The sequence below is a fragment of the Geotrypetes seraphini genome, chromosome 11, assembly GCF_902459505.1.
Source record: "Geotrypetes seraphini chromosome 11, aGeoSer1.1, whole genome shotgun sequence".
In the NCBI taxonomy this organism is placed as follows: Eukaryota; Metazoa; Chordata; class Amphibia; order Gymnophiona; family Dermophiidae; genus Geotrypetes; species Geotrypetes seraphini.
This window is the reverse complement of record NC_047094.1, coordinates 127,702,408-127,722,882: the sequence shown is the minus strand read 5'-3', so window position 1 is coordinate 127,722,882 and position 20,475 is coordinate 127,702,408. Positions and strand designations below refer to the sequence as shown.

Here is a 20,475-nt window from a genome sequence, read left to right as displayed (position 1 = left end):
GTCTTCCCCCTCTCCAGGGCCTGGCATCTCTATTCTCTTCCTCTTTTTTCCATTCTCCCCAGTCTCCCCATCTGCAGCAGAGGAAAAGCCCAAGAGCAAGCATGAATTGGAGTCTGATTTTTTTTTTTCAACGAATTGAATCAATTCAGCCAATTTGATTTGGTGAATCAATTCAATCATGAATCGGGCAGCATTACTTGTGAGTCACTGACCGGGTAGGACGCAGAGTGGAGGGAGAGAGAGAGAGAGAAAAAAGATAATAGATCAAGAGGGGGAGTTGGATTTAGGGGTGTGTGTATGTGTGTGTGTGTGTGTGGGGGGGGTTATTTCTCTTTGCTCCGGAGTCCAGTTGAGCTGATCGCAAGAGAATCACGATCAGCTGAGCCAGCAAGACTTCACGAAGTCTTGCCGGCTTAGCTGATCATTGATTCCCTTGCAATTAGCTCAACTGGTCTCTGGAGCAAAGAGAAATACCCTCCCCCCAACCGAACACTGGCCTGGCAAGCAGAAGGAAAGTGTGGGGACGCTGCCCGCCTTACCTTAGGACTTTCCCTGCCAGCTCCGAAGTTTCTTTATGGGTGACTCCACTCCAGCAACCCGTCCTCCTGTTCACGGCTCCAAAATCCATGGCTCCAAAATCCGTCCGAATCGCTACTGCTACACCACTACAACCCATTAACTAGGGTTTTCAAGCTCATGTGTGGCAGTAGCGATTGGTTCCCTCACTGCTTGAGCGGGAGGAGAAGTCCCAATTAGAAGCCAGTACACTAAAGGGGGCGGAGTCAAGGGAAGAACAACGCAAGTCAGCAATAAAGAGAAGACAACAGAGAACAGACAACATGGCCGCTAGAACTTGAAGACCAGTCGACGATGATGCCATGACAAATTATGGTAGTGAAGAAGCGGGTGCGCTTACCTACGGGGACAAAGCTTTTCAGGTAAATTACATAATTTGACTCTTCTGGTCACAAAAGCAAAGTTTTATGGAAATAAAAGACATTCACTTTACTCTTTAGGCATGAGCTTTTAGGAAATTATACTTGTTGCCCAGGAACAAATATCGTATTACATTGTATTTGGGACTAATGCTATCAGTGGTGAGTAAAATGCTATCCGTCCAGTGATTGAATTGAACCCATTATCTTTAAATTCAGGGTTTTTTTTTGTGGAATACGGTATGTTTAGTGAGACTTCGTTACCTGCTACTTGAGTGAACTACTCAAGTGTCCCCTGAGGAAGGTGTTCTTGCACACCGAAACAGGGATCCTTGTTGGGACTTTTTAATTGTTTATTAAAACTTGATTACCGGTTGAAAAGACACCATCCTTGACTTTTTTTGTTTGACTAGCTTATAAATTTGAAATGAAAGCATCTGGAAAAAAGACCAAGAAAACATCTGACTATAATGAAAATATGGAAACCTGTGGTGATCTGTCTTAATTCTAACACTTTAGCAAAAACCCCAAGACAAAATATCCTTAAAAGACACCAAAATATAAGTTGGGCGTGCCCTAGGGCATTGCAGGAAAGTTAACTCCCTAGACTCCACCAAATATATATACCTCAAATCTAAATTTTTACAATAATTCTAACACATGACATTCCCTTTGTTTACAATTTTTTTTTGTTATTGGACTGACTTGGATTCCTTTCATTTACTGTATTTTCTTAGTGAGTATTGTTTTTGTTCTCATTGAGCCCCTTTTACAAAGTCACAGTACCAAGTCCTGGTGTGGCAAATGCAATGCAGCCTATAGGAATTGAATGGGCTGCATTGCATTTGCCACATGGGAATCTCTACTGCAGATTTGTAAAATGGTCCCTTTGTTTTTTGTTAAATTTTCAAGCAATGTATACTGATTCATAATCTACATTTAGATAATGTATTCCCTTTGTCAATTATATAAAATAGAATGTTTGAACTATATATAAAAAAAGGGATATTTACCAGCATGTGTTGCCAGATCAGACAGGATGTTAGATAATCCACAAACCAGAGACTTAAAATATACATTTGATGTAATATATCAGACAAGTCACAGAACTACATAAACCAAAGAGATGGATGCTTGAAGAGATGGACATCCTCACTTTTGCAACTGTGACAATGTACCAGTATTTCACAAGTTATATTGTAGGAATGAATATTACTGTATAGTCAAAAAAATAGAAAAATGTCTGTCTTTAAATCTAAGAAGTACTTCTGAATGTGAATTTTAGGCACATAAGTAGATGAAACCTTTAGGGCTCCTTTTATCAAGCCGCGCTAGCGGGGTTAGCGTATCGGACATTTCATCACGCGCTAATCCCTGCGGCAAGCAAAAAAACTAATGCCTGGTCAATGGAGGCATTAGCGACTAGCGCGGCAGGCAGTTTAACGTGCAGTATTCCACGTGTTAAACCCCTACTGCGCCTTGATATAAGGACCCCTTAATGTATGTAAGTTCCAAGTTTATTTAAAAATCTGATTTGATTGCAAGCATAGTAAATTTTTTACTTTTAAGTTGGTGAGAATTTGGAATGGACTTCCAGATTCTCTAAGACTAGTAGATCAATTATTTCAATTTTGAAAACGTTTAAAAACCTGGTTGTTTTCACAATACACTTCCCCCTCTGTATTTGCGAATTCCGTATCTATAGATTCGCTTATTCGTGGTTTTAAACTACAAAATTCATTTTCATTTTTCAGGCTATTTTAAGCCCTGTAAGCCCCCCCTGGTGGTCTAGCGGGTTTTCAGGGCAGGAGCGATCGTCCCACGCTCCTGCCCCATGTAGATCGCTCACAGGAAATGGCTCGAGAGACTACGGGAGCTCAAGGCAGCCATTTCCTGTGAGCGATCTGCACGGGGCAGGAGTGTGGTAAGATCGCTCCTGCCTGTAAATCCGCTAGACAACAAGGTAAGGCTTAAGGGGGTGCTTTCAGGGCTTAAAATAGCCGGGGGAAGCAGGGGTTAGGGGCAAAACCGGCCCAAATATTATTCACGGTTTTTTAATATTCGTGGGCCAGCTCTGCGCCTAACCCCCGCAAATACGAAGGCGGAAGTGTAGTTAATTTGATTTTAGCTGTCGTATAGCAATTATAAGCAATTCAACATACTTTTTCTAACTTTTTCCATCCATCTAATCTAACCAATTTCTGTTTTTATCCCACAGTTTTTACTTGTTATGTTTCATTTTTTAACGAACTGTAAACCAAGTCGAGGTCCTTAGGGAATAGATTCGGTATATAAAATGAAGATTAGATTAGATTTACAAATAATGATAAAATCAGGGTAAAAAAATAAAAATAAAAAAACAACAAACCACATAATTGTTAAAACTCTGACACTACAGGACACAAGAGGAAGACAGGTTTAATTACAATTCATAAACAAATAAAAAAACATAAAGGTTAAAACAATAGGATGGGAATAGTTACCTACTTAAATTTTCATTTAGAGGTTTTTGGTCCATTATAGGGTGTGTAAGTTTTATAGAGTAGGGTGGGTAGTGGGCTGATTTCCTTTACATAAAGGTTTCACCTCCTTCAGTAAAGCAGAGATATGAAGGATGTAGGAGTATATAGAGAAAAGAAAGGCAAGAAGCAATGATTCAGAGAAACAAAGCAAAGAGACCATGAAGAACAGTGAATGTTTTATGCATGCCATGTCTTTGTTCCCCATACTGAATGTGGTACTCTCTGGTTTGCAGATTACGAGACCCTCCGGATGATAGGGCTAATCCTTGCTGTTGTTTTGTGTTTCCTTGGTATTGTAGTAGCGCTCAGTAAGTACTAAGTCAACTAAATTTAGTTTGGCACTGACAGAACTCCTCCACCTTCTCCCTTTCCCCCACCTGGAGTTTACAGCCACAATACCCTGGGAGAAGTGCTGGGCTAAGTTAGGCAAGGCACGGCGGTACATTCTGGAATTATCTTCACTTTTGTAGGTCAAAAGTAATAAATATCATAATGTAAGCATTTTGTGGCAGAGAAGTTGCATATCTTTTGGAAGCCATCTTATTTTTGGAAATCTCTAGATCAGAAACACCTGCAAATTGGGTGGAATTTGTGTCAGAAATATAATAAAATATACAAGATACTATGAGGGTCAATGCTTGAAATAGAACTCTGAAAGGGAGCATAGTGAAACTTTAATAATAATAATAATAATAATAACTTTATTCTTATATACCGCCAACTATCTTGCGACCTTATGTTCAGAAACTCATGATACCTATGGAGCTAGATTCTTTTCATTGTTCTTGACTCACAGTCTAGGGAAATCCAGTGGTATGATTTGACAGACACCCCTGGTGTCCATTTAGCAGAAAGTGACTCAGTTGCACTTCTCAGCACTGCAGATGCTGGAACATGACAACTGATTAACTGATTCAAACATTACAAGAACATAAGCATTGCCGCTGCTGGGTCAGACCAGTGGTCCATCGAGCCCAACAGTCCGCTCAAGCGGCGGCCTTTGGTCAAAGACCAGCGCCCTAATTGAGACTAGCCCTACCTGCGTACGTTCCGGTTCAGCAGGAACTTGTCTAACTGTGCCTTAAATCCCTGGAGGGTCTTTTCCCCTATGACGGACTCCAGAGGAGCGTTCCAGTTTTATACCACTCTCTGGGTGAAGAACTTCTTTACATTCGTACAGAATCTATCCCCTTTCAATTTTAGAGAGTGCCCTCTCGTTCTCCCTACCTAGAAGAGAGTGAACAACCTGTCTTTATCTACTATTCCCTTCAGTACCTTGAATGTTTCGATCATGTCCTCTCTCAATCTCCTCTGTTCGAAGGAGAAGAGGCCCAGTTTCTCTACTCTTTCGCTGTACGGCAACTCCTCCAGACCCTTAACCATCTTAGTCGCTCATCTCTGGACCCTTTCGAGTAGTACCATGTCCTTCTTCATGGACGGCGACCAGTGCTGGACGCAGTACTCCAGGTGAGGGCGCACCATGGCCCGGTACAGCAGCATGATAACCTTCTCAGATCTGTTCACGATACCCTTCTTTATCATTCCTAGCATTCTGTTTGCCCTTTTCACCGCCACCACACATTGCGCGGACGGCTTCATCGACTTGTCAATCATAACTCCCAAGTCTCTTGCCTGGACATCCTGTATTTGTGCTTGAGATTTTTGTTACCTACATGCATCACTTTACACTTATCCATGTTGAACCTCATCTGCCTTGTTGATGCCCATTTCTTGAGCCTGATTATGTCGTTGTAGATCTTCGCAATCCCCCTGTGTCTTCACTACTCTGAATAACTTCATATCGTCTGCAAATTTAAACACCTCACTCGTCATACCAATGTCCAGATCATTTATAAAGATGTTGAAGAGCACCGGTCCAAGCACCGAGCCCTGCGGCACCCCACTGATGACACTCTTCCAGTCTGAGTATTCTCCATTTATCCCCACTCTCTGTTTCCTATGCTCCAGCCAGTTTTTAATCCACATGAGTATTTCACCCACATGAGTATTTCACCCTCGATTCCTTGGCTTGCAATTTTCCGAAGTAGTCATTCATGTGGAACCTTGTCAAATGCCTTCTGAAAATCCAGATATACAATGTCGACCGGGTCGCCCTTGTCTATCTGTCTGTTTACTCCCTCAAAGAAGTGCAACAAGTTTGTCAAACACGATCTGCCTTTGCTGAAAGGGAAAGAAGCTGTTCTGTATGAAGTTTAATATTTGAAGTATGACGTCTTCATGGTTCTATTATGGGCATTAATTGGTTCCTATATTCTCTTCTGTTCACTGACTGGCATATTTTATTACTTTAAACCCATGGGACCATGGTATCATTAGTTCCACAAAATTTTCAAGTGCTTCTACATCCACAAATTTCCAAAAATGAGAAGGTAATTCATGTCATCAGTAATTATGTTTGTTTATTAAAAACTTCTATACTCCTACTAATGACTGAGGAGTCAATTCAAAGTGGTTCTATGAGAGTCGGAGCTTTTACCGCAGTGCATAGGAGCCAACTTATCAAAATGATTGGGGGTGCTCAAAAGCTCCACCCCAGACCCACCCAAGCTCCTCTCCAGACCCCAACCAAGCTCCACCCCAGATCCCACCCCCATAATAATATTACCAATTGTAATGTTATTTTTTCCATTTTTCATATACATGTATATACACACAATATATAATCATATTAACAATATATAATGGTTAACTACAAAATTAAACTACACTGTATGCTTCTCAACATTCATTCTACCAGAACACCTAGCCTTGGTCACACATGCAGAACAGAGATACCTCTATGCAAATACAGGACCACAAACTAAAAGTACTAATATACACAAACAAAACCCTAAGATGCCAGACTCTAGAACACCAGAGAAATAGAAAGAAAATAATTTCTTCCTAAACAGTGCAAATTATAGACAGCAGATATAAATTCTTAAAACTGACACATTTCAATCACTAAATTGAAAATAAAATCATTTTCCCTACCTTTGTTGTCTGGTGATTTTATTTTTCTAATCATCTTTTCCCAGGCTCTGGTTGCACTTCCTTCTGTCTGTTCTCCTGTGTTTCCAGGGTTTTCTTATCCATTTGCTGTTTTTCTCTCCTTCACTTTCTGCCCTACAACCATCTTTGTCATTAACTTTTAACATTCAACTTTCTTCCATTTTTCTCAAAATCTATCTACTTTTCCATGTCTTACCGTCCCTTCCCATCTATCCATGTGTACAATCTCCTCCCTCTTTCTTCTCCCCTATTCTCATCCATAAGAAGCATTTCTTCTACCTATCTTCCCTTCTACACCCATCGCTGTGCACCATATCCTCCCTGTCTCTCTCCTTCCTTTCCATCCCTGTGCACAGTCTCCTCCCTTTCTCTCCCTCTTCTATAGTTTGCAATCTCTGTCTTCCCCCCTCACACCCTATAGCCTGGCATTTTTCTCCTTCCCACACCCAGGCATCTCTCTCCTCTCCCATGGTCTAACATCTCTCTGTCCTTCCCTCCCCTTTCCCGTGGTTCAACATCTCTTGCCATCCTTCCCCCCTTCCCTTGGTCTGGTATCTCTCTCTTTTCTCCTTCCCACAGCCTGGCATCTCTCTCCTCTCTTTCCCACAGTCTGGTATCTCTCTCCTCTCCTTCCTGCAATCTGGCATATCTCTGTCCCTTCCTTCCTTTCCATTCCCTGGCGTGGCATCTTATCTCTCCTTTCTTCCATCACCCATCTCTGGAATCTGACATCTCTCCCTTCCTTGAGTAATCTCTCCTCCCTCCCAGTATAACATTTATCCATCCCTTCCTCCTTTATGCCCCTTGCTATGCAACTTCTCCCCTACCTCATCTGCTGCTTTTCCCTCTGCTCTCATCCCTCCCCACCCTTGGGCTAACTTAAAACAGCTCCAAGGGGCTCCATGGGCCAGGCATCTATTCACCTTCTATCCTTCTTCCTTCATCCCTTCCTAGTCTCCTTTCAAAGTTGAAATCTTTTTCAGAGAGGCCCTGGCACAGCAACCATTCTAATAGGCTGCTGGTGCTGCCTCAAAGCTTTCCTTCTGCCATTATTCACCCAAGTAGAAACAGGAAGTTGGAGAGGGAGGCAGATTGCAGTATTCAGAAAGCTTCGAGGCAGCACTGGTAACCTGTGACAATAACTGCCATGCTGGGGCCCGCTGGAAAATAAGATTTCAACTTTGAAAGAGACTGGGAAGGCATTGGTGTACCTAGTATATTCAACACCCGGGGCTGATCATTTTTTAATACCCCCCTCCCCTAAATGAAAAAAAATATTTTTAGTAATAATCCATGAGGAAAAGACAACATATCAAACACTGCAGTGGGCATTGTAAAACTAAACAAACCTGATTAATATAGATCAATCCTGCACAGTCAATGCTAACAGAAAACAATGTCTTTTTCATACATACAAAACACAGAAACACCCTCACCCAGTATGGAATAAGTAATCACAAACTAAAACTAGAAATATGTAGATAAAAGTTAAACTTAACTGCCAAGAAGCCATACTCTATACCAGAGAAGTTCTCAGCATGCGGTACACATACCATTGTCAAGGGGTATGCAGCTTCAGCGCTGTATGCCTTCTGCTGTTGCAAATCTTGTCTTTTCTCCCCAGCCCCCCTCCCTGAGACTAGCAGTGGCAGCTCACTGTGTGCTTTTAACTTCCTCACACAGCTGCAACTGGTGTTAGTTTAGCCAACAATTCTATCAGGCATCCTCGGGGCCTTTGTTAGGCTAGCCCATTCCAATGAAAGAGGAAACATAGAAACATATAGAAACATAGAAGATGACGGCAGATAAGGGCCATAGCCCATCAGGTCTGCCCACTCTACTGACCTACCCCCAAGTCTACTATCCTCTAATCATTGAAGGCGGGCCAGGTTTGCAATGGCCCCAAGGCTGCCTGATGGAAATGTGGCTAAACTAACAGTAGCGGCAGCTGTGTGGGAAAGTTAAAAGCACACAGTGAGCTGCTGCTGGGGGTGGGGAGAGGTATTGCTGGACATGGGGAAGGGAGAGGGAGAGATGCTGCTTGTCAGGAGAGGAGGGAAAAGGAAGGAAGAAGAGGTACTATTGTACATGGGGAAGGGAGATGTGTTGTTGAACAGGGGAGGAGGGAAAGGGAAGGAAAAAGAGGTACTCCTGGACATGAGAGAGGGAGAAGGACCAGGAAGGAAGGAAAGAGAAGGGAAAAAAGGTGCTGCTGGACCTGGCAGAAGGGGAAGGGAAGGGAAAGGTGCTGTTGGGTTTGAAGGGGAGGGAAGGGAGAGGTTCTGTTTTCTGGAGGGGAGGGTGAGATGGTTCATATTAGCTTTGAGTAAGGTTGGGGGTAGGGAAGGAAGGAAGGAAAATTTTTGTAGGAGGGGTGAATGATGAGAGAGGGAGAAATGGACCTGGAGTGGAGGGGACAGAAAAATGATGCATGGGGAGAAAGCACACTGTGAGTGGGATTGGGGAGAGATGAACTGGGGGTGGATGGATGGGAAGAAGGGATGTCACACTTGACGGAAAGGGCAAGGAGAAAGAAAAAAAGCTTGCAGGAGGCAGAAAGTGTTGGATTCATGAAGAGAGAGAGAGAGGAAGAGATTTTGGATAAGGAGGGCAGAAAGTAGGGAAGGAGAAATGTCACGCTCAGGGGAAGGGTGAGAGGGCATAGAGTGAAAATTTGGACTCATGGAGGGAGAGAGAGAGATGTTGGGATGTAATAAGGAGCAGACGAGAGGAAGTGTGCAGGAGGTAGAGAGAAAAAATGTTGGACTGGTGGAGGGAAACGAGGAAGAAATGTTGGGCTGGGAGGGGGCAATGGAGGAAGGGAGATGGACTGCAGGGGGTAGAAAGGAGGAAGGGGTGAGAAATGTTACACTGGGGGGGAGGATAGATGACTCAAGGAAGGGAGAGGTGCTAGACCAGGGAATGGAAGGAAAGGAGAGGAGAAAGAGTTGCCAGACTGCAGGAAGGAGAAAGTTGCCAGTCTGTGGGAAGAAGAGATAGTTTCCAGACTGTGAAAACGAGAGGACAGAGATGCCAGACTGTGGGATGGAGAGGAGAGAGTTGCCAGACTATAGGAAGAGGGGAAAGGAAGGAGAGAGATATCAGCCCATGATGGGGGGAAGGGAGGGAAGGATGTCAGACCACGGAAATGGGGAGGGAAAGAGAGGAATTCCAGACCATGGGAAGGAGAGAGATAGGAAGTGTAGGTAAGACATGGAAAAGCAGATTTGGAGATGAAAGCAGAAACTTTTTAAAAAGTTGAATGTTAAAGGTTAATACCAAAGATGGATGCAGGGCAGAAAATGAAGGAGCGAAAAACAGTCAATAGCTAAGAAGGCCCTGGAAACACAGTTAAGAGCACAGATAGAATGAGGTGCAACCAGAGACTGAGAAAAGATTATTAGAATAATAAAATCACCAGACAACAAAGGTAGGGACAATTATTTTATTTTCAATTTAGTAATTGAAATGTCAATTTTGAGAATTTATATCTGCTGTGTATATTGTGCGTATATGAAAAAGGAATAGAAGAAATTGTATTACAATTAGTAATGGGGGTGGGGTCTAGGGCTGCACTTGGGCAGGTCTGGGGCAGAGCTTGGGTGGTCAGGGGTACTTATTTAATATTTGTTAGACTTAGGGGGTACTTGGCTTGAAGAATTTGAGAAACACTGCTCTATACAGTGAAACACCCCAGAAACAGTGACACATGGCCCCTAATACTGTGCAAAATATAAAGATAACAGATGTAAATTTGAAAATATTGACAAATAACAATCACCACTTTACAAATTAACAAATAGAAATAAAACAATAATGGAAAATAAAAAAATACCATCTTATTGGACTAATCCATTTTTCAATTAGCTTTTAAAGGCCAAAACTTCCTTCTTCAGGACAGTACAGTATACTGCTGTTATGATATCCTATCCTGAGGAAGGGGATTTGAACTCTAAATGTTAGCAAAAATTTTATTAAAATTAGTTCAATAAAAAGATTACCTTATTTCTGTATTCTGTTTATAAATGTTTATCAATACAACTACAATACTATTTTATTCTAAAGCAACAACAACAAAATAATAATAATAATCTTTATTCTTGTATACCACCCAACCATAAGTTCCAGGAGGTTCACTTCAAAGAAGGACTGTACAATCAATGAAGCATACATATAAACAGAGATACAACAATAATCTGTGTTTATATGTATCTTTTCTACCTTTTGTTGTTTCTTCTTTAATCATCTTCTCATCACTCTCTCCTTTCTATCCAGCGTCTGTCCTCTCTCTTCCTTCCATGTAGCATCTGCCCTTTTCATCCAGCCTCTGCCATCTTTCTCTGTCCCTTCCATCCACTGTATGCCCTCTTTCGTTACCCCTTCTATCCATTATCTACCCTCTCTCTCTGCCCCTTCCATCCACTGTCCACCTTCTCCCTCTTCCATATGGCATCTTCCTTCTTTCTATGTCCCTTCCATAAGCTGTCTATCCATAAGCTTCTCTCTTTTGGACATTATTTATTCCTGCTTCACTCCCTCTCCATTTTGATCTCTCTGTCTCCACCCCCTCTCCTATACTTTTTCACCGCTCTCTTATTTTCCTTCCTTCCTTCCCACCCCACCTCATGGTCTGGCATCTCTGTCTCCTTCCTTTCTCTCTCCCACTGTCTTGGCATCTCTCCTTGCCTTCTCTTCCATCTCTCCTTCCCCCTCCATGCTCTGGAATCTCTTCTCCTTCCTTTTCCTCATTCCCTCCTTTTCCCTTGGTTTGGAACCTGTCTCCTTTCCTTCCTTCCATGCCCTGGCATCTCTCCCTCCATGATCTGTCATCTCCTTTCCTTCTTCATTTCTTTCTGTCCCTTCCTCTACTCTTCCTTCTCCCTCCCTCTCCCTAGTCTGGTGCAGCAATTCTCTCCTGCTCCACTCCCCTCCCTCTCTTTGTCACCCCCTCCCCGGTTGGCAGTGCAGCGTTCAAAACTTGATGCTCTTATTGGCTTTGTGCCTTCCTCTCTGCTGGGTTCTGCCTTTGCAGAAACAGGAAGTAGGTGGAACCCGGCATAGAGGAAGGCCTGAATTCAACAAGAGCAGCGATTTGTGAGCATTTCTGCTGCTGGAAGATGTTTATGATGCCGGCCTCGGAACATCCCCTTATGGGCTGAACCTAGGGTACACCACTGCAGGAAGGTGAGGGGAAGGGAGGGAGGTGGACTGCACTCTGGCCCTGGTCACATGAGGTCCCAAAAATATTGTGCTTAGGCACCCATAGCACCCATAGAGCTGGAACCTATTCCACAGTGGCCAGCGATAAAAAACCTTAACATGGCTTGATAAAAGGGAACATTAATATGTCATATTGTAAATATTAAACTGTGTTTATATATACATGTATATTTGTTTGTATTTGCACCATCACTTTCCACTGCCTGACAGTCAGTGGCATAGCCAGACAGCCACTGTGGGAAGGCCTGATCCCATGGTAGATGGGCACACATTTTTCTCTGCCACGCTCTACCAACACCTCTAAATATAAATATTTTAGCTAATGAGGATTCCCAAGCTTATATCAGCTGAAGACTTTCTGTGAAGGCAGCCAGAACTCCATTTTTATCAAGCTTGGCAAGGCAGCAGCAACATCCCTAAGCCACTAATGCTGACATACAGTGGCATAGTAAGGGGAGCATGGGGGTGCCGGCATCTCTCCTCCTCTCCAACCCCTGTACCTCTTTAACTCTGCCAGCATGAGCAGCATCTCCAACCAGCTGCTCTTGCCAGCCTCGGCTCTCCTTCTGAAATCACTTCCAGGTTGCAGAACCAGGAAGTGACATCAGAAGGAGAGCAGAGGTTGACACTGGCAGCAGGTTAGAGATGCTGCTCGTGCTCTGTGAAGAGTTAAAGATGTATGGTGGGGTAGGGAAAGTGGAAGCATGGCAAGGGGAGCAGGGAAAGAACAGGGGGGCAGAGAAGAGGGCACTGGTTGTGGCTCAAGGATGCTGTCACCAATTGCAGAGCTTGATAGAAGGGTGTTCTGGCCTTCTTTTGAGCAGGCCATCAGTTGGGGATGCTTGTGGATCCTCACCAGCTATATAGCAAGGGTCAGGACCAGTGTTAGACATGCTAGGGCCCAGGTTAGAAAATAAAGAAGGATCTTCCTTGCTGATCACCTCCAATTTCACCATCTACTATTACTATCACACCAATAGACTCACCAAATATAGAACAAGGGTTCAGAAATAAGAAATAAAAATATTTCTTATAAATAAAAGATGAACTGAGAACCCTAAGAAGTTAAGCTTAGTATGTACTGCAACACTGGAGAAATAAAAACAGAAATGCATTTCCCTTTCTACTGAACACAATACAGACATCTGCTATGCACGTTTCCCAAAGCTAACACATTCCATTTAAAAAATTCAAAATAAAAAGTTTTGTTTGTATTTTTCTTGACTGGACATTTTATTTTTCAATCATGTTGTTTTCAGTTTCTCTTTTCTGTTTTCCGGTCTGTTGTCTGCTAATTCTCTTTCAAGTGGCTGATGTCTATTTATCTTTTCTATTTCCTCACTACACCTGCCTCTGACATATTTATGGCTCCTTTTTAGCTCTTTCCTCTCTTTTTTCTTTTCTTTTCTGCATGTCAACTTATATTTGTTCCTCTTTCTCACCTTTCTTCTTTTTACATTTCGGCTACCTATCAAATTCCATCTCATGCACTAGCTCTCCCATTCCTCATCTCACTCCTTCCTTTTCATCTTTAATCTACTCCACATTACCACATTTCTACCCTCTGTAATCAATATCTTCTCATTCATTTCCTTGACACTTACTCTTCCTCCTTTTGGCCTCTCCCACATAGTTACGCCATTCCCAAGTCTTCCTCCTTCCATCTTTCTAGTTCAGCATCTGCTCCATCTTTTTCCCCTCCCCATCCTCAAAGCCTCTCATCTCCTTGTCTCTTCACTCTTTCTTCCTACTCTCTTCCCAGTTGACCGTCATTCTCTCTCTCCTCTCTCACTCCCATTGTCCAGCATCTTTCCATCATTCCCTTCAGCTTCTGGATCCAACATATTCCTCTTTCTCCCCTCTCCACCTTCTATATATCTCTCCCTCCCTCTGATCCACCCCCATGTCCAACATCTTTCCCTCTCTCTCATTGTCCACCATCTCTCTCCCCCCCCTTCTTTGTGCCCTGGGTTCAACATCTTTCATTCCCCTCCACCCCATTGCTGCATCTCTGCTTCCTCCCCAGTCCCCTCCATCCTATGTCCAGCAATTTTTCTATCTTCCCCACCCATGCATCATCTCTCTTTTCCCCCATACCCCACTGCTGCATCTCTCCCTTCCTCCCCAGTTCCTTCCACCCCATTTCTAGCAATTCTCCCTCTACCACGCATCATCTTTCCTTCCCTCTCTCATCTTGCTCTACTCTCTTCTTGCTGCAATGAGGCAGCAGCAACAATTTTCACACAATGCCTGCCCAAAGCCCAGAAGCCGCCCCTCTGCTGTATAGAGAAACAGGAAACTGCAACAGAGGGCGGGACAAGGCAGAAGTTCGACTTCTGGATTAGTGGCAGGCAACGTGTGAGAATAGCTGCTGTTGTCCCATTACAGCAAGAATAGAGTGGAGCGGAACAAAGGAGGGAAGGAGGAATGCTGCATGGGGGTGTGTGGAAGAAAAGAGAGAATTGCTGAGCATGGGTGCTGACCCGTTGAAGGAATGAGGCAGGACTGTGGGAGCCTACGCTATCAAGGTGTATCACTGTTCCCAGGCCCGTTCAGGCCCATTCATGGCTACACCCCTGTTGACAGTTAACCTGGTGCTACCCTTGGCACTTTGGCATTTAGCTCTTAGCACAAATTATTATATATTCCCCCTACTTTCTTGTGTGATTTTTTGCTCTGCTAAAGAGTCTACACTTGGCAGGCAGTTAAATGATACTGATACAAAAATGGTGTCATTTGTGAATAATTCTTCCCAGTGTGGGGAAATTAATAAGCAACTTTCTCTTTATTTTTCTCTTTGGCTCTGTCTCTCTCTAGGTAGCAAACTGAGGTGCAAAAAGAATAATTTGAAGTATGTATCTCTAAAACTAGACTTGCGTTTCTATTTCATGATACTGAATTTATTGTTTTATTAGTTAATAGTACTACTTCATTTCTCTTCTCTCTCTCTCTCTCTGTCTTCCTCTTCTTCTCCCTCTTCCGTCTGTTGTCTTGTAGTAGCAGTGGGATGGATGACACACAGCTTGGGCACACCCAAAGTAAGCCAAGGCATGACTTGAGAACCATGTGTTTAGCAGCCAGGTTAAGGTTTAACTCTTGACTGTTTTAGGTGCATGGATTTAGATGCTATGGGGCTCATAATAAAAAAAAGTCCAAAAAAGGGCCTAAATCGGTACTTGGACGATCAGAAATCCAGATTGTCCAAGTACCGATAATCAAAGCTGGTTTTAAACGTATCTAAAACCAGCTTAGGCCTTTCCCCTGCCTCTAAACGCCTAGAGTGAAAAGAGGCATTTTTAGAGGAGGGGAAAGGGCGGGAGGTGGGCCAACCTAGACTTAGTCGTACAACAAGTATAATCAAAACCTTGAACAGGTTACCTAGTCGGAACTTATACATTTTGACTTAGACCAAGTAAAAATAGGTATAAGTTCCGAAAAGGGGCTGCTGAGCTGATCGCGGCTGCTGTGATCAACTCAGCGGCCCCGGCAACCTGCCCACCCCCCACCGCAACGATTGTGGCAGGAGAGATGCCTCATCTCATGAACCGCAACACTTTGAGGTGAGGATTGCGGCAGGAGAGATGAGGTATCTTAGGGGGGGTCGTCGTGGACAGGAGGGGTTGGGCTCCCTCCTGCCCATATTGGTTCAGAGGTGGGAGGGAGGGTCGCGTCTCGGCAGGAGAGGTTGGGCATCTCTCCTGCTGTGATCGCGATGGCTATCACCCCTCCCCCCGAACTGGCACGAACCGCGGCAGGAGAGATTGGGCATCTCTCCTGCCATGGGTCACAGCAGATCTAAATTTAGGGTATGATTGTTCCAGGCGTAGGTACATTTGAAAGAGTTCCACAAAGAAGGGGGGGGGGGCAAAGGTTGGCACAGATTTCACTTCTTATATCTGTGCAATCTTGCATTATTGATTGGCCAGAAAACACCCAGATAAATACATCTTTATGAATGTCCTCCAGTCTTTAAATTCAAGTTTATTAAAAAAATTTTATACCACTTAATCAAGTTCCTAGGCGGTGTACCTCTTCTCATTCCCATCCAACAGACATGAGAGAAGTACACACCTGAAGTTCGTCTCCCCACCGGCTAGAGGATGCAAATATAAGAGATACCACCAACAACTTCTATCGTATCAAGCAGCCTTATGGGGCAAAGACTTAGAAAAACTAATTACTCACACAAATGACTATGGAGAATTTAGAAAACACCTAAAAACGTACCTGTTCTCGAAACACCTAGGTAATGAACCAGGACAATAGCCCCCTTCGCAATAGCCCCCTTCGTAATATCATTCCCAAAACCGAATTTGTAAACTGCTAACCCCAATCACAAACTATGAATATCCCATTCAATTTATGGAATTTTTCTAATTCTTTGTAAGACGCATTGCACATCAAGGCCCTGCAGCATACGAACTGTTGTTATTATCATTAATGTTCCTGTTATCAGATGTACACTGCTATACTCTGTAATTCGCTGTATGTACAGTTTCTCTTTATTATAAACCGCCTAGAAGTCGCAAGATTGTTGGCGGTATATAAGAATAAAGTTATTATTATTATTATTATTACAATATTAAAAATTACATAAAAACAAATTAAAAATAGAAGTACTAAACAAAACCAGGATAGGTTAATAAAACACATAACAAAATATATGGACTAACTTCACACAGTTGGGGAAGAAGGGCAAGAACTACAATCTTTGAGGAAAAGAGCACCGTAAAAAGGAGAAAAATAATAGATAAGGGTAAAAAAGCTATAAAGCTTGGTCCTTATGTCGTGTATAATAATGTGGAAAAATAAAAAGCACTTATCTTCTGTGAGCTATCCCAACTGGAACTTGTTCTGAGAATATATGCTCATTTCAACTGTGATATTGTGCTATCTTTACCTCTTAGCTTCAACTCTTGAAAGATGTATTTATCTGGAATTTATCTGGTCAATGACTGATGCTAGCCCAAACAGGTACAAGAAGTGCATTCTGTGCCAACTCTTACTGTATGTGTTTAGATAAGGTTGTATTGTGGGAATCTGAGGCCTTTTCCCCATGATTTTTTTTAAAGTATAGGGTGGAATGAGTGCAAGACCCAGTGGTGTGAATTCTTTGTTTGAAACAAATATATTTCAGCGGATTTTCCCTGTGTTTAGTATTAACACATTGATATTAACATTTGCCTACCTTGTATGTTCTCTAAGACTGCAATAAATCGAATCATGCCAAGACTCAAATAAATTAGAATAATCGATTTCTATACAAATGGAAGTTTATGTTTAGTTTAACTGAGCCACAGACAGCAAAGAAAATGCACTAAAGAGGTGCTATGCCAGTACAATTCACACTTCTGTACAGATAGCATGCACTGCAGTAATGGGTTATGGAAGGTGTGGAATAAGATAAAGGAAATTGTGGAATAATGATTAACTGGAAGAAAACAGATATCTCAACTTTTTCTTTCTTTGTCTTTGGCTTCTCCCATTTTATCTCCTCACCTCTATTACTCATTCTTTATCTCTCCTTTTGCATATCTACCCATGTCTCACTTTCTTGCTATTCTCATTGTCCTTTCTGCATCTCTTCCAACCCCTATTTTCTTTGTTTTCACTGCTCCTACTTCTTCATGTCCATTCATCATCCCTTCATTTTCTTTTTGCTTTCACCCTCCATCTTTTTTATGTCTCCCTTTCTTTCTGTTTGTTTCTTTCTCTCTTTTTCTCTATGTTCCCTTGTGCTGCTTTCCCGTCTTCTCTCCTCACTCAGCTCCTGGCACTGCCCTGCCTGAAGCTCGAGGCTGCTGTAGAACTGCTGAAGTTACGAACTAACCACGGGCTGGATCACTGGACCTGGACAGAACCAAGTCCTTCTAACAGCATAAGGGCTCTAATTTTGGTGGTATGGGTGAAGATGTCAGTGAAGGGTTAGAGAATGGGTGGGATTCCTGACATCTTCACTATTTCTTCATTGGAATATTTCTTTCTACACACATGAACTTCTCAACTGCAAAGGGAAATAGAATGTATGACAACCCATGGGGCCACCAGCCAACCAACAGGATGGCTCCATGCGTGACCTATTGCAAAGGAAGAGTTGTGCCACAAAACTACAGCTATCAAAATTCTGCAGTAGATTATCCAAGGAACACCATTGCATAGGTAGGTGTACTTCCTGGCTACCATCTTTGGCCACGTATCATTTCAACTTTCCTGTTGATTCTAGGAGGCACATTTTGTCCTGAGCTATGTAATTTACTAGCATTCAACCCTATTCATCCAGTCTCTCACCTCTCTGTCCCCGTTGTTGATTATTTCAACCTAAGATCTTTGTTCTTTGGCTAGTTTGATGGGTCCATCTGTGGTCATGAAATGTTTGGACAATCCAGGAAACACTTTAGGAGCTCTTTAAAATGCTATACAAAAGTGGTTATAAGATTATTTAATTTATTATATATCTGGATCTCTCATATTTTCTCTTTTGTATATTATCTATCTTAATTATAAATTCTTACTATATATTGCTTTAATATCAATGTATATATTTATATCTGTCTACCACTGTATTTATCTACAGTAGAGGTGCATACAGTAACTAAGGGTTACAAACAGACATGGTGTTCAGGATATCTACAAAACATACTTTTGACTAAGGATCAGGGTAACTTCAAGGGTTTTATTACCCTGAAAACTGGACCCATGTGTGACCCTTGAGGTCCACAGTTGTGTAACTTTGTTGTACAACTTATTCTATAATGTCTATGGTATCTTATCTAACAATATTATCAACATGATATTAATCTACAGTTATCTTTTTATGTACAGTATCTATCCCATAATATCTTTGGTGTATGTATACCTATAGTATCAATCTGTATATAGTACCTTCTCTCCCTGGGCTCTATACTGTCTCACATCTCTTTAGATGCCTGTCTTTGTACGTTCATTCTCTTTGTTTTTATGAAAATATTTTATTTTTACAACTAGCAAATACTGGACAGCCAAAACAAGTGCACTTATCAAATCCAGATTATGCCTCACATTCCACCCCTTGTTCCCCTGGCTAGGGCACTTTCATTTCTCCCTATCCCTCCTGGTCCTTACTCTGTATTGCCTAATTTATACTCATACTCCCTTGCCTCTCCCAATTTTTCACTATTCCCTGTCTCTTTCAGCCATACTCACCTAGCCTTCCCCATCTTCCACCTATCTTTCCCAAATACTCTTCAGTCCTTGAGTATCTGCCTATCTTTCCCCCACATTTCCCTATCCCTCCTAATGCCCTATCCATTCCCTTCCTATCTCTCACCCACAATTCCTCCTCCCCCAGTGCTCTTATCCTACCCTTAAGCATTCCTTAGGACCAGGATCACTGCAAAGAATGGGTAAGAAATGCAATTGTCCTAGGCACCACACTGCTCTTTTGAGCAAGCAAGTTAAGAAGCTCATAGAAGGGGAAGGGTGTTGGAAGCTCATGGAAGAGGGAGAGTATTGAGAGCAACTCTTGCCTTATGTGACTGCCCTGATCTTCATAAATCACTGTAGAATTGGGCATTTCAGCAGAAACCAGAGTCCAATCTTTTGTGTTTCCATGCTGGCTTTGGCTGTTTCATTTCACATCAGAGAAGGCCTTTGTCATTCTTTTATCCCAGTATAGTATGCATGTAGTAAAATTGATAGCGAGGGGAGGAAGAAAAATTTTGTTCCAGGAATAGGATAACTGAGCTGACTGCATGTTTGCATCTATAAGACTATTGCATCAGTAGGATGCACTGCAAGAATTTGCACATATCTTATCTCTGTCTGTAAGGCTTTTGTGCTTATAACAATGCAAACAGTATTAAACAAAATGTTCTCTTTGGCTGCAAAGCTTGCTCTAGTTTTAGAGTAATTTTGTCTCAAAAACAAATAATTGTTTAAGTATATCAAACGTGTCCCTTATCATCTTATGCACAAAGACAAAAGAGGAGGATTGATGGAGGTGGCAGGTTTTATTTCACAAAATCTTTCAAATTTGATTTAATAAAAGCTTATATTATTCTGTTGTTTTGGTGTCTTAGTAATCCTACACTAGCTTATAACTAGTTACTGACCAAAGAACCTTAAAGCAATTTCTTTAATACAATTATGCAAAAATGCAGACTACTGATGCTCCTGTATAAGGCTATAGTGAGACCTCATTTAGAATACGGTGTACCATTCTGGAGACCACACCTTCATAAAGATATAAACAGGATGGAGTTGGTTCAGAGGAAGGCTACTAAAATGGTCAGTGGTCTTCATCATAAGGCATACAGGGACAGACTTAAAGATCTCAATATGTATACTTTAGAGGAAAGGGGAGAGAGGGGAGATATGATAGATTGTTTAAATACCTACATGACATTACTGCACATGAGGCATGTCTCTTTCAATTGAAAGGAAATTCTGGAATGAGGGGGCATAGGATGAAGGTTAAAAGGGATAGATTCAGGGACCTCAGAAAATACTTTTTCATGGAAATGGTGGTGAATGTTTGGAATGGCCTCCCAGTGGAAGTGGTGAAGACAAAAAGTTATCTGAATTCAAGAAAGCTTGAGACAAATACATTGGATCTCTTATGGATAGGAGGGGATAGTAGGTAGCATGGTTAAGCAGACTAGATCAGTGGTTCCCAACCCTGTCCTGGAGGAACACCAGGCCAATTGGGTTTTCAGGCTAGCCCTAATGAATATGCATGAAGCAAATTTGCATGCCTATCACTTCCATCATATGCAAATCTCTCTCATGCATATTCATTAGGGCTAGCC

The 20,475-nt window shown here is 42.2% G+C and overlaps 1 protein-coding gene across 2 annotated transcripts in view; it reads left to right on the top strand.

The window, feature by feature from the left end:
• Positions 1–19,662, top strand: part of LOC117345546 (FXYD domain-containing ion transport regulator 7-like) — a 40,150-nt gene extending 20,488 nt beyond the window's left edge. The window contains exons 3-6 of one of the 2 annotated variants that reach the window (XM_033914353.1): positions 3,691–3,765; positions 14,507–14,540; positions 14,690–14,727; positions 17,457–19,662. In XM_033914353.1, coding sequence (XP_033770244.1) covers positions 3,691–3,765; positions 14,507–14,540; positions 14,690–14,727; positions 17,457–17,518 — 209 coding nt within the window. In that variant the 3' untranslated portion in view covers positions 17,519–19,662. Of the gene's footprint in view, positions 1–3,690; positions 3,766–14,506; positions 14,541–14,686; positions 14,728–17,456 lie in introns of both variants that reach the window. The other variant, XM_033914351.1, reaches the window with a different exon arrangement.
• The last annotated feature ends 813 nt before the right edge of the window (positions 19,663–20,475 follow it).